Consider the following 15120-nt stretch of genomic DNA (forward strand, 5'->3'; position numbering starts at 1 on the left):
TGTACACATTCACACACACACACACACACACACACACACACACACACACACACACAAATTTCCAAATTTCTCTTTCCTCTTGTCAGAAACACGCACATTGGTACACAAGCTCTTAGCAGAACGTAGGAAGAATTACTATTTCCTGAGCACCTTCTGTGTGCCAGGTGTTGTGTGTATGTTGGAGTATTAAAGTATATGTGGTTTTCATTCATTTACCCTCAAGACTATTGTTTTTACAGTGGAGAAACTGAAGCTCAGAGCCGTTATGTTACCCGCCCAAAGTCACACTATAAATTAGAGAGTCTGATCAGAGATTTTATCTGACTCCAAAGCTCATATAAAAATCCTATTCACTTTAGGTGACGAAAAATTCGGGGATCCAATTTGTCACAGTCTTGAAATCAAACAACAAACAAAATGCAACACACTTTAATATACTTGGTAGTCATACTTTAAGTGGCCTCCTGCGTTTACCGTAATTCCCACCCTGTCCCTCACCCTAAATCGTTCAGTATCTAAGGGTTGGCAACTTTGCTAACTGTTATTGAGAGAACTGTCTGGCCTCTGAGTAAAGATTAAAAAGTTAAAATTTGTGGAGTGACACTAACTCCGAAGACCTCAAGAAAAAAATGAGCTGTTTGGAACAGCAATCGTTTACTTCCGGCCTCCTGAAAAAAATAAGCTGTTTGGAACAGCAATCGCTTACTTCCGGCCTCCCTAAGGCTGGCGGGAACCTCCGCACGTGGGTCCGGACGATTCCCAGCCCACGCGGTCCTCCCGGCAACCAGCTGTTCGGCCCGGACCGCGCAGGCGCGAAGGCAGGAGAGGCTGGGGGCGGTCCGCCCACGGTTTCCCTGGAGACCGTGCGGAAGCGGCCGGAAGTTTCGCTGCGGTTGGCCGCAACGGGATGGAGGAGCTGGGGGTTGGGCCCGAAGAGCAAGAGCACGAAGCGGACGCGGCTTGGGCCATGGAGCAGGCGGAGGCGGGGACGGCAAGCGAGTCGCTGGGTGCGCCGGGGCTTGAAGAGCCCGGCGGCCCCCCTTGGTGTAAATGAAAAGGGCGGGGCGGGCGGATGCCCAGGGCGGCGGCAGTGGCCGTTGGGGTGCGATCGTCCCCACCCCGCTAGGTCTTTTTGGCTTCCTGGCTCTTCCGAGAGTTCTGCTCGCGCATCTTGCTTTTTGTGGTTAAAACCCCGAGAGGAATGGCTTCGCCTAGTGGGAGTAGGATGGGCACGTCAATTTGTTATTGAATGGTGCATTTGTAATCCCCCAGCCAGCCCTAAGAATGCCGAACAGGCTCCCGGGTGGTAAGAAGTTGCAGAAGTGCGGTGTTTGGGGCCCGGCCTCAGCCTCGGCTGGAAGGAGTGGCTCACAACCGAACCCAAGGCCTGGCTGCAGTGGACACCTCTCCAGAGACCCACTCCAGCCTCTGGGGCCCTACCTTGTACCGCCCAATCCCAGAGCCTGGGTCCAGGGTTCACCTTCCTTGCCATTTTAAAAATTAAACTTTAATTTTGGAATAATTTAGATTTACAGACGTTGCAGATCTGAGAAATTAACATTGGCATAATACTGTTAACTAAAGTACAGCTTTAGCTTTATTCAGGTTGTACCAGTTTTTTCTGCTAAGTGTTTTTCCGTTCCAGACACCAGAATACCACATTGCCTTTAGCCTGCCTTGTTTTAACTGGTTAAGAGCCGGAATCTCCTGTCTTGCCCACCCTGCCCGTAACATGATTTTAAATCCAAGAAATATTCATTTATTCATTTATTTCAATCTAGAGACTATTGATAGTCTGTTGTATACCAGGCACTACTGTAGGTCCTGTGGATTCAGCACTGAACCAGATTATCCTGCTCTCACATAGAAGCTAAATATATCCCACTGGAACCCATTAGGTTCTGTTTTGTGCCGTTTTGTACTTCTGATTTGACATACCACTTTAATAATATTTAAATTCGTTGAAATCAGCATTTAAACTTTTCTACCTCTTCTGATTTACTCTAAATTTACTATAAACTTTCAAGTGCGGGGTTGTCTCTTGCATCTTCCATTATTAATTTATTACTTAGAAAAATACAGCGCACAAAGAAATGTTAAGTAAATAGCACTGAAGACTACTGTAGATGGAGTTTCATGTCTGTTTAATTTTTAGATGCCTTTTAACATACTTATTAAATACAGGAAAAAAATTTTTAAATCGCTGTGCATTCTTCTCAGTTACCGTGTTTTAAGGGACTGCCAATTGCCCAGAGATGGTTAGCAGCCTGAATATATTTTTGTATTTCTTAGCATATTGTACATCAGTACATGATAAAGTGGTGCCAGAAGGAAGTTCTTCATTCAGAGTCATAGTGCACGTGGATCTGGATTGCTTCTATGCACAAGTAGAAATGATCTCAAATCCGGAACTCAAGGGCAAACCTTTAGGTAATTCTGGACTTTGATAATATTTTCATTGTAGATGAGGATTAGCTGCTTATTTATTATGCTTATTATATTCTAATTTATTAGCCATATTAAGGTTTTGGAAGCAAAAAGGTTCTTTGTAGACAGTAATCTGTGCTTCATTAGTAGGTGTAAGTCTCATAAGCCTCATTTAATAAATGGTGAATTTGACACAAGTAAAATAGCTGACAGAACAATTGAACAGAAAGACCATAATAAATTTTTTTTCTTTTTCTCAGTGTTTGAAATTTTATGATCCTCGTATCTCAAAAGTAACTTCTTTAGTTTTATTGTATTTTAATAGGTTTTCTCCTTTTGAAGGTAACTCTTCAATTATGTAATATCTAAAAATAGTTGGATCTTGAACAGAACCCTAAATATTAAGGCATATACAAAAAGCATTCCCTGAAAACACGAGTATCTCTTAAATAAAAGCCAAAGGAAAGTTTACATTGAGGATTTACTTATTAATATGTTGGTTTTAATATTTTCATTATATCTGAAATTGGAAAAACAAATTTCCCAAAATTTTTTTGTGCATTGGTAAGGATTTATTTTTTAGTATAGACATTAAGAGGAATTTTGGTTCACCTGTTGCTTCCCTCTTGTGCATTGTCTGGTTTTGATAAATCCCAATTCAACCCAGCCTGGCTGATTTATGCACTAAAGAACAAAAGGATGCCTAGTTTTTGGTATGTCAGGGTCAGTCTAGGATATTAAACTTTCCTAAGGTTGTCAAAGGAGTTAGGATTCCAGGACCTAACTTTTCTTCTAAAGGCATTTCTAATTTCATAACAAACTGCTCTGTAGATGATGCTTAATAAAAAAGGTACTGTGTAATTAAGATGCAGGAATGAATGATGACTGGGAAGTGAGGTATGTGATTCTACAAGTTTCCAGGAGAAAGCAAAACTAGTCTTCCATTTATATTCAACAAATACATGACCACTTAACTTGGGCTGGTGACATAGGGATAAGTCCATGTAATTTAATTCTGCTTTAGAAGCCTGCTTTTTTGATAAAGGAAATTATCCATCTGATTTTTTATATGGTTCACTGATGACTTTCCAATTACTGCTTTTGACCCAGAGATTCTATTTTTGGGCTTAGCCTGGTTATCAAAAATCTTTATGTGAAAAAATGTGTTATGCCTTGTTTGTAATTTCAACATTTTAGAAACAAATGTCTTACACTGGGAAGTGTACCTAACCGTTTTTTCCTTCTACATGTTTGTGTTTTACATATTTTAGGTGAACTTTTATAGTGGTAAATAAGTAGTCAACTTGTGAAAAGAGAAAAACAAATGATTTTTATCAATCTTAAGCCACCACCAGTAAACTAGATTTTTTATATATTAATTACATGTCATTACTATATAATATACGTATAATTATTTTAATACTAATTTTTAAAAACTAATCACCTTTGATAAGGAGGGCATCTCATAATGCCCCCTCACTGTCTGATCTTTTCGGCAGATTACTATGAATAACAGTTCAATAATTAGGACATTTACTGGGGGGAGAGCCCTTCTTACTGCTGTAGGTTGGCATTTGTAACAGAGCATTGCTTTATATTCGTTGCAAAGTTACTCAGAAGATAAGTTTTTGACCAGAAACCAATAATTAATTTTATTCAGTTGCTTTTGCTTAATTTTTCAATAAGACATGATCAAGAGGTACACATAGAGTTAATCATTATAAATTAATCTGGTCTGACATTTCTAAAAAATATCCAAAAGGATTTTATTGGTATCTTTTCACTGAAGACTATATAGAATATATTGAGTTATGGTAATTTTTGTTAAATTCTACTTCATACAACTTTGATGAATGTAGACTTTTTAAAATGAGATAGAGCTTTGTATTCTTATCAAAATAGATTGTATTTCAGCTTAAAATTATAATATGGAATTAGTAAATAATATTTTAAGATATTTCTTCAATCCTGCTTAGTTTTCTCATTAAAATATTTATTTTTATAGGGGTTCAGCAGAAATATTTGGTGGTTACCTGCAACTATGAAGCTAGGAAACTTGGAGTTAAGAAACTTATGAATGTCGGAGATGCAAAAGAAAAGTGTCCACAGCTGGTATTAGTTAATGGTGAAGACTTGACTCCTTACAGAGAGATGTCATATAAGGTTACAGGTACAGATTATAGGCAATATACTTTCAACATTGGTTTTGACGTAAGATGCTTATTCACTACATGAAACTTTTGATAAAATCCATAAGTCATTTTCATTGTGCAATCACAACTTTTTATTTTGGGCCTTGCCTGCTTTAAAACTTATATGTTAGGGTATGAGAATGACTTCATATATTATGAGTAATGTTGACAAAAAAAATGAATAGTTGGAAGGAATTTGAACTCTGTCATGACTGCTGTTTATATAAATGTGAGAAAAATGTAAAACAATTTAAACATGAGAAATGGGAAGCTATATCAAAGAAAGCCAAATATTTTTAATTGTAAATTTAAATACCAAGTTTAAATGAATTATGAAGAAATATGCTCTATTTTAACACACTTAACCGTAGTTGGAAGAGGCTTCTATAATGTTTAACATATTTAAAAACTGATTTATTGAAAACTATTAGCAAAAATGATTGATATCTAATTTTCCTTTAGATTTTTTATCCACATATATACATACAATGTAGATAAACTCCCTCATACTAAGGTTTGGATTTGAATCTATGTTTTAATAAAGTACAGAATAAATTATGTTACAGTATTCACTGGCACATTGCAAAAATATAATTTAAAATATTATTTATCATCTTTGTTATTTTTATTCTTTGTTATTTGTAGCAGTTTTCAGATGAAAGTGTTAAATATAATATCAAAATGCTTTTACAAATTAACAGGAAAATGAAACTCAAGAAAAATGGACAAAGGATATGAATAAGCAATTGATGGAAAAAGCAAAATCATTTTCTAACAATCGTGTGGAAAAAATGCTCAAATTCATCAGTGGCTAAGGAAATTTGACTTAGCATATTTTATATGCATCATACTTGCAAAAACTAAAGAATGTGAGAAAAAGTAGAAACAAAGTATTTCAGTCTTTTTGAAAAAGTAATCTAGAAATATTTTTGAAATTAAAGGTGCAAATTATATTCTTTAACCCTGTGATACCAACTGCTGGGAATTTATTTAATAAAAATAACATCTTAAGGACATACGAACAAAGGTGTTTATTGTAGCATGGGTCATAATTGGTAAAAATATGGAATGAAAACAAATGCTCATCAGGATAAGAATGGCTAAATAATGGCTTCTCTATTGTGGAATATTACTTAGCCATCAAAAAGAATACATTGGTACAATACTGTTGACTCATAGTGGGGATATACCTTGCTGGGTGAGTAAAAGCCAAGATACAAAAATGTGTCACATTTTTCCGTATGTGTAAAACAATAACCCAAACCCCTCCTCCCACATACATGTATATGTATATATATGAACAGGAAGAGAGACATGAGAGGATATATACTAGGTTTTTAACATTAGTTCACTTCTGGAGAGGAAAAGGCAGTGCTGAGATGGAACAAAGCAGGAAGAAGAGAGACAAGCTGTACTCCCAAAGACTATATACTCCCAAAACAGCACTTGTGCATCTATGCAAAATTGTGTGTGTGTCTGGATATTAAGAAGTTAATTTTTAGTGCATACAGGTTATATAATACATACATTGTGCATCTTGCCTTTGTTCTTGGTGCTTTGATTTCTTACATATATCTCTTCCTCATTCTTTTTGAATGCCTGCACAGTATTCCATTGGGTTTTCTTCCATATCTATTTAACCAGTCCTTTAGTGATAAGACAGTATGCCCCACTTTATGCTGCCTACTGTCCCTACATAATTAATAGCACCATCTTTCATTCCAAAAATGCCTTGTTTGGGTGATAAATTGTATGGTTTCCCTGATAGTGATGGGTCATTAGACTCTTATTAATTTTTTGCTCTTATAAATATATGCTTCAGTAGACATTTTCATATGGAAATTTTGGTATACTTTTGTGGGGATATCCATAAGGTAAATTCCTAGAGGTTAATTGCTAGATCGAAGGTAATTTGTATTTAAAATTTTGAATACTGCTATTTTTCTATTTGAGGTTGTCCCAAAATATTGCTAGTGTATTTGAGAGTATAAAATATTCTCAAATCGTAAAGATTTTGATGATTTGTGAAAAACATAGTGAGTCATTATTTTAAAATGCATTTCTCTTGAGTAAGTTGGAGCATTTTTCCATATATTTTTGATCCTTTATACATATTTTTTTCTGTGAATGACCTTTTTGCTTGGGCCTATTTTTCATTTGGGCTGCTTATCTTATTCTAACTGGTTTGTGTCATTTTTTTGGAAGTTAAGGAAATAAGCCCTTTGATGGCCATGTGTTATAAATATATTTCCAATTGGTGTTTGATCTTTTGCACTTTATTTATAGCGTAAAACTTATCAATCTTTCTTTTATGACTGTGCCACTGCACCTTTACACAATGAAAATATACTGAAAATTCAGTGAGTAAATCTGACTTTTTATACTGATTCTAAAATTAAAAATGAACTAATATAATAGCAAGAAATATTCTAAGCATGGTTTGTACATTGATAAAAAGTTATTTTTTATCATGGTGTTTTCTTATATGAAGTAGGAACAGAGCTTAAATAGTCCTATTCTGATTTTATCTCTGACCTATTTCTGATGTACAACCTTATTATCTATTTCATATTTTTATTCTACAGTATATGTACTTTTTGTCTAAGTAGTTTTTTTCTCTAATTACAAACTCCTCTTTTTGGCCTTGCATAATTACATGTTTAATCAATGTATCTTGTTTATGAAGCTGACAACCAAAAGAGGTTAACTTCAGGAATGGGATAAGTGGTTTATCATCTCTGTAATCTAGTAATAGAACCAGTAAAGTCAGTCAGTGTTAGTGATGCACCAGTTTTATGCATGAGTCTTTTTTGTTTAGTACTGAAAACTTTATCCTTATTTTTCTTATATGGCATATACTTTTGGAAAAAAGATCGCAGAAACTGATGAGGAAAATGTAAAATAATCCTTTTAGCTGATCAGAGATTTTATGAGTCTCTTTTCAGAGTAGATATGATTTTTTCTCTAGGTGTGTCATAAGTAATTTTGGGGAGCTACCAAGTCACATTATTGTCTTTGTTAATTGTTTTCCCTGATATCAATATTGGCATCAATAAACAATGTATTTTTAGTATTTGTGTAAAAAGTGGTATCTATAGAATGACATAGTCCTTTTATTTCTGAGCTTTCAGGTTATAGGACTTTAAGAACCTATGCATTTTTGTATAATAAGGGGCCAATAATTTCTGTTCTGCTCTCCACTAGTATCAGTACATGATTCAGAGAGAAGTGAAAGTTCTTTTGTTTTAATTGAAGTTTAGTTGATAAATATTGGTTTCAAATCTACAACACAGTGGTTTAACAGCTATGTGCATAATTAAATACTCACTTCAACTAGTGCAGTGACCATCTGTCAACATAGAAAGATGTTATAGAACCACTGGCTATGTTCACCATGCTGCCCTTCCATCCCCATGACCAGCTTATATTATGGTTGAGATTTTTGTGCCCCTTCATCCCCCTCACCTACCCCAACCCCTCTCTCATCGTAGCCACCAGTCAGAGAAGTGAAAATTCTTGTCAGTAATTTCAAAGTTGTTGATTAGTCTTAATCCTAAAAATGAGAATTGATCATCCTTTTAAATTTATTTCACATCATCTTTCAGTTCAGTTTAGCAGATATTTGACTTAGATGCTGGACATTCAAATACATATAAGTCGTGGTCCATCTCTGCCCTTAAAGAATAAGCTGGGGGATGACTAATCAAAATATGCATTGTAGTGTATTTTGAAAATTAAGTGACTTTTTATGACAGTAATAATTGGAAGTTTCAAATTTTGTTTTGCCGTTTTAAGACTTATGGAAAATATAGAATATATTATTTTAATTTTTTAGATAGACTATAATTTATTTGACTTACTACTTCAAGATCATAATTAACTATAAGTATTGATATTTAATGTACTACAGATAGAGAAATTATAGGTATAAAAGATTGAGCTAAATATGTTGCTATATGAGTATCTGCCCAGGGAGTGTCATTTTTGGACTTATTTTGTTGAAAATATATCCTTTACTTCAAATGTGGTACAGAAAAAAAAAATCCTGGTTAACTGAGGACTATATTAAAGATATTGTGGAACTGTGAATATATGTAAAACCTTTAACATATTTTTTAAGCATAAAATAATTAAATCTGTTTATACTTCAATTTATCTGTGCTCCAATATTATTTCAATTTAGGGTTGTTGGAAGAATTTAGTCCAGTTGTTGAAAGACTTGGATTTGATGAAAATTTTGTGGATCTCACGGAATTGGTGGAGAAGAGACTACAGCAGCTGCAAAGCGCTGAACTTTCAGCGCTGACTGTGTCAGGTCACGTATACGGTGGTCAGTGTAAGTGGGTCCTCATCCATTCTGTTCTGTAACTGAGAGTATATGTACTTCCTATTCAGTGAGGTCAGGGAGTTGACTGTGCCTTTCTGAAAGTTGATGGCTTTTGTTTGAAATATAGCTGTATTTCAGTAATCTGTCTAAAATGGCTAAAACTCGGTGTCGCTATTCCATATCAAGTACACAGAAAATGAGATTTTGATGATACTGTAGCTCAGTGCTCTGTGCACTTTTCATTCCTAAAACAGTCATGTATGACCATCTAAAAAAGCCATTCCTCTTTAAGTCATCCTTAAGTTGCAGGAGTTGGCTTGATAATATGCTTTTTAAAATAATTTTTGATTCTCCTAAAACTTACCTTCAAGCAAAATTTTGAGTTAGACTGAAGTTGGCTTGTTGTCTCTTTTGCTTGTTCCCTTCTCCTCCCCCACAGCACCATGACCCTCATGTTGCCCTCTGACCTCCTGAGTTACGCCTTGTAGAAGCTTGCGAGGCCTACCTGACATCTTTTGCAAGCTCATTTAACTAGTTGAGTAATCTCCGCCAGTTCTTGGCAAGAAAGCAGAATGGTTCATCTTCACGTATTAAAGTGTAAACACCATTATATTTCTAAGGATATTTGCATTTGAAAAGAAGCTGCAATAAGCTCCAGTGAATATCTAACTAGACTTTCAAACATGTTGTGACAAACATGTGATTTCCACATCATACCACACAGCAGATCAGCTGCTCTGCTTTTGTGTAGACTTGCCCTGGTCTTCTGCTCCTAGGTGTCAGCATGTGCTTCCTCTTATCCACCTTTTCTGAGAGCTGGTCATCAACCTCCAGTCTAGTTCTCTGCCTCCCTAATACTGAAGAAGAGAACGGGTAGAGGCTACAGTTCTATTCTGGAAGAAGACATGAAACTTTTCATGTGTTTTTTACCTGTCCTTTTTTGTCACTGATAGGGGTTTAGTAGCAAGAAGGTTCCAAATATATTTCTACATAATTTTTAAAGCAAACTGAGACTTTATTGGTTGGAACATATTGCAGAGAGCTAGGTTTCATGTCCTAAAAAGGAAATGTCTAATTCTTCCTGAATTCTTACTCCTCCCGCCAGATTTTGTTAAAAATTATTTTTCAAACCTTTACAGCACAGTACAGTGAGAACACTGGTTATGCCCTTCCTTGTAGATACACTCATTATTATTTTGCCATGTTTGCTTTATCTTTCTGTCTCTTTATTGGTTGGTTGATTGATGAGCTATTTGAAAGTAAATTGGAGACATCATGACACTTCATGTATAAATAACTCTGGGGTTAAGGACTCTCTCTCATAATTGTAATACCATTTTCACAGCTAAGAAAATTTGTTTCTGTGTAATCTCCCCAACACTTCACAAGAGATCTCTTGAACTATGTAGAGATCCAGAATTGTTTTCAGTAGCACATATAGCTAGTACATGAAGTTTAGATTCAGATCTTTAAATTGTGGGGTGAGCTTTCTAATTAACATACTTACTTTTATGCTTTCTTGAAGGTAAACATGAGTAAAAGTTTTACTAATGTCAGTAGGAATTTTTCACGGGACATCAGTTTTCAGGATCTGTTAATCTTTAAGCACTCCCAGTATGCATTTACTATCACAGGCACTTGGAATTCACTTGCTGTGGTTATTTATTAACTTTTACAGAATTCCTGTGAAAAATGAAAGAGATTAGTTAAATTGTTGGCAGTGCAGGGGTGTTGGTGGGGATGAGAGGCTGGATATATTTTAAGCCCTTTACCTCTTTTAAACTCATTTGTGAAACAGAAAACTAAAATTTGTCGTGGTAACCTTTACTGACATTGGCTGTTCTTATAGCTATAAACCTGCATGACGTCTTGCACCTCAGATTACTTGTTGGATCTCAGATTGCAGCAGAGATGCGGGAAGCCATGTATAGTCAGCTGGGTCTCACTGGCTGTGCTGGAGTGGCTTCTAATAAATTACTGGCAAAATTAGTTTCGGGCGTCTTTAAACCAAATCAACAAACAGTCTTACTACCTGAAAGTTCTCAAGATCTCATTCAGAGTTTGAACCATGTAAAGGAAATGCCTGGTAAGACATATTATATTTGAAAATATATATTGGTTTTATTGTATTTCTTTAATTTTGAAAATCACAGATAATGTGTAGTTAATTCTCAGACCCTGGGTATTTGGTTCTTGGAGAAAAGCAAAAAACCTAATGTTCTCTCCAGGGAATCTGTATTAGGAAATACATGAAAGTACTTTTCTAGTTTCACCTATTTTTGTATAGTTTGATCATGAAAGTTATAACCTGGAAACATACGACCCTATTTCTAGTCTCTGCTTCTTACTCTTATACCATATATTGCATCTAAAGAGAGGAGTTGGACTTTTACTAACTCTATTTAGGGATTTTATTGAAAATATTAGAACAACAAGGGACCCCCACCCCCAAAGCATCTAGGCCAACTTATTGTTTTAAAGATGAGGAATCTTATTTTCATGAAGGGTTCATTGACCTTTTCAGGTCATGGGGCAAGTTTGTACCTTAGAAGAGCAAATGCTTAACATGTTTTTATAGACCATCAATAATAGATATGTTAAACTTCACTTCTAGGGGATAAAATGTTCCACTAGAATTCTGTGGAAGTGAATTTCTAAGACAACTGAAAGTTAACCTTTACATGTCATAACTTCACATTTTTAACCCATGCTTGTGTGATTCCGAAATGTGTTATACACTGCCTTGCCTTCCTTATTACAGCATAATCATAACTTGAAGTTTTTTGGATGACTCTGAGTCTGCATTCTGAAGAGCGATTACTGTGTCAGACTGTAAGAAACTGATGACTGTGTATTGATGCATAGCATTCCTGTGCAGCTTTACTTTTTGAGTTCCTATATTCATTTTCTTCTAGGCTCTCTCTTTTCTTCCCTATTGCTAAATCACCAGCCCTCTTTTATTTCAGCTATGGTAATATCTGTCACTCCACTTTAATAATTCCCACACACACACCCATTGCCTTTGATGTACTTCTTTTTGTGTGCAGGGAAACCAGAAAACTGTAGAATTAATTTTTTTTTAAATGAGAGGCATAAAGGGGCACTAAATTGACTGAGCATTCCTCCTGTGATAAAGTATAACTGAGTTTTAGTGCAAAAACTTTGTGATAGGAGTGTTGCTAATGAGAATATTCTTTTGTGGGTGTTTTCTGGCTCTTAATTGTATGCAGGATAGTAAATATTGCCAAATACGACTTGTGGATAAAAGTTGCAGAGTTATGTATAGGAGTCAGTTAGGTTAGCTAATATGCACATGCTTTAATTTTATTGCTCTAGTGACAGCCTTTCTTTATATGAATAATCACCATAATTCTTGAATATTTCCACAGTTTTATGTAACAGGTGGTAAACATTTCATTTTATCAAGACCGCATTCATGGGTCATTTCTATATTCATGTTATACTAGGGTTGTGAGGTTTTCAAAGTGGCTCATTGTAGTTCAGAGGTCCTGAGCAGCTTGATCTTCAATCAAACTTTCAATGAAGTTTGATCTAAGAAAAATATTCATTATGAAATTTAAAGATGTAGTTGATATATTTATAATATTAATTAGCCTTATTTTAAGGAAAAAAACTATTGTAACACTGTATATGTTTCTTTTTATTTAGGTATTGGCTATAAAACTACCAAACGTCTTGAAGCCCTGGGTATCAGTACTATGCATGATCTTCAAACCTTTTCGTCCAAAATATTAGAAAAGGAGTTAGGAATTTCAATTGCCCAGCGTATCCAGAAGCTCAGTTTTGGAGAAGATAACTCTCCTGTGACTCCCTCAGGACCACCTCAGGTACATGGTAACGATACTTGTTTTCATTGAGTGGTTGTCACAGTTTGAGATAAAGATTTCTGGTTTTACTACTATAAGTCTTACTATTCCAGTTTGCTTATAAGGTTAGTACATGATCTCTTTCCTATGAGGAGGTTAATTTAGTAGATTAGATTAATAAACATTCTTAAATTGAATCTAAGAATTTAAGCTTCAAGTTAGCCACTTTGGTTGATTGCTATTTAATTTTAATAGCCTATATTATATAGGTGGGGCTAAATATTTTAATATTTTTTTAAAAATCTTGTCTTAAGAGTAGTTTAATGATTTAGGAAATGGAGAAAGGTATAGTTGCCCAGTTAACACTGATTTTTTTCCTATGTGAAAGGCACTTACTAAGTGATTTATGTACATTAGCTTATTTAATCTTCACAGTAAACCTCCAGGTAGGTAGTTCTATTATTTATTTGTGCCTTTTTCCTTCCCTACCCCTCTTGTTCATTTTTTAAGATGAGAATACTGTAGTTTGGAAAAGTTAGGTAACTTGTCCAAGGTTGAACTCACATTCAAGTCCTGATGGAGAGATTAAAACCCTTGTCGTAGTCATGGAGAAAAGCTTAGAGTTGGTACTAAAACCTTATAATCTTTTTGACGTACAGTGTACTTTAGCAGAATACAATACCACTCCACTTTTTAGTGGAATAACTTATAGCTGAAAAGAGTTAAAATAAAAATGAACTAACTGTCTCAGACTAAGCACAAGAGGAAAAGTAGTAGGAATGTGTTGAATGTTTATTTGATATATACACTGATAACTGGATATGCTTATTTGGGTTTACAGTAATCCTTACTTGTGCTTCTTTGATAGTCCTTTAGTGAAGAAGATTCATTTAAAAAATGTTCATCAGAAGTTGAAGCTAAGCATAAGATTGAAGTGCTACTTGCTAGTCTGTTGAACAGGTGATTTTCCATTTTGCCATATCATCTTTTATATTCTGTATATAGTATATGGAAAAAATACTTGATATTCTATCTTGGAACTTACAGATATGATGTAGGATAAACTGTAAAAAATATATCATTAGTCACTGAATTTCTCTACATTATAAACTGTTGCAAAGATAGTAACAGATGCTTTTCACTAAATTTAATCTATCTACTTCTAGTGGTCTTAATTTTAGTAACCTTGTGGTTATGCTGTGGATCTTAAGCTGCTGATAGTTAACTCAGTGGGTTGTATGGATATCTTTAGAATCCCTACACCTATAAATTTTTGATCGATGAGGATTGTAAATTATTAAAAGCAACCGTTGATGGAGAAAGCAGATGAGTCCTTATTTTTCCTTTGCCTCAGACTATGTGAAAGAAAATGAGTCAGACAAAGGAATAGGTAAATGGGGCTGTGTATTAGCAAGGAGAGAGATTGTGGGTGTGTGCAGCGTTACTGGTTTAAGTACATGAAGAGTGCCACCTGGGACTGATTCTAAAAGTGAGTAGCACAGCATAAACTAAACAAGACATTTAGTTTTCTGAGACTTCTTTGCCATTATACATCTATTTCTCAGTACTCCATAGGAGAGTATTTGCCCTTTTCCTTCTGTTCCTTTGATTTCTCAAAATGCAGTATCTGGGGTCTAACAGTTTTCGGTAGGTGTGCTTCTGTAACAATGCTGGAATGGCTAACTGAATAGAGAAAAAGGTTTTAGGGTGACTCTTAAGTCTCAGAAAACTGATGAAGTTGCCTACAGCTTTGCTGTCACATGCAGTGTGGTTCTTATGTTTTGAGCAGAGCCATGCAGCTCAGTGCTGCATGCAACTGGGGCCAGCTTTATATTTATAACCCAGCTCCAGTGATATGACTCAGGCTCGGCCTGTGAGTATTGCTAGTGAAACTGGGTCGCCTGCTTTGCTTCAGCTAAATGTAGGACTACTTTGAAATGCCTGACCGTTAGAAACAGTTCTGTACATAGAGAAACCACAAAAAGTATGTTTTATAGGTCCTTTTATTTAAAGAGTCAACCCAGAAATGGGACTAGGTGCTCTAAACTGATGAAATAGACTGTGTAATGATTAATACTATAGGTATATAAGAAGTTTAAAGTCATATCTGATCTGTCTTCTAGGCACTAGTTCGATTGCTTGGAAACGTAACCTTTTTTCTAGTATGTCTTAATTAGTCATAGGAACGAGTTCACTGTCTTTAAATTGTGTAATGACTTAATAGACAAGTTTAACTGGAAAATATTTAAACTACTAACATGTTTATGGGAACCGTTTAAGATATTTTATTATCTTGGTAAAGCAGCAATCAAGAACCTTTTTAATAAAGTAAGAAAAAAAATTATTT

General features: G+C 35.1%; 1 protein-coding gene across 5 annotated transcripts in view; it reads left to right on the forward strand.

Annotated features, from left to right (window-relative positions):
- The first annotated feature begins 848 nt into the window (after window positions 1–848).
- Window positions 849–15120, forward strand: part of POLI (DNA polymerase iota) — a 30663-nt gene continuing 16391 nt past the window's right edge. Inside the window, exons 1-7 of one of the 5 annotated variants that reach the window (XM_036918569.2) lie at window positions 849–1007; window positions 2293–2430; window positions 4433–4597; window positions 8803–8955; window positions 10796–11032; window positions 12616–12794; window positions 13642–13733. In XM_036918569.2, coding sequence (XP_036774464.2) covers window positions 908–1007; window positions 2293–2430; window positions 4433–4597; window positions 8803–8955; window positions 10796–11032; window positions 12616–12794; window positions 13642–13733 — 1064 coding nt within the window. In that variant the 5' untranslated portion in view covers window positions 849–907. Of the gene's footprint in view, window positions 1047–2292; window positions 2431–4432; window positions 4598–8802; window positions 8956–10795; window positions 11033–12615; window positions 12795–13641; window positions 13734–15120 lie in introns of all 5 variants that reach the window. The other 4 variants (XM_036918568.2, XM_036918570.2, XM_036918571.2 and 1 more) reach the window with 4 other exon arrangements.

The sequence above is a fragment of the Manis pentadactyla genome, chromosome 6 (genome assembly GCF_030020395.1).
Source record: "Manis pentadactyla isolate mManPen7 chromosome 6, mManPen7.hap1, whole genome shotgun sequence".
NCBI classification, from domain to species: Eukaryota; Metazoa; Chordata; class Mammalia; order Pholidota; family Manidae; genus Manis; species Manis pentadactyla.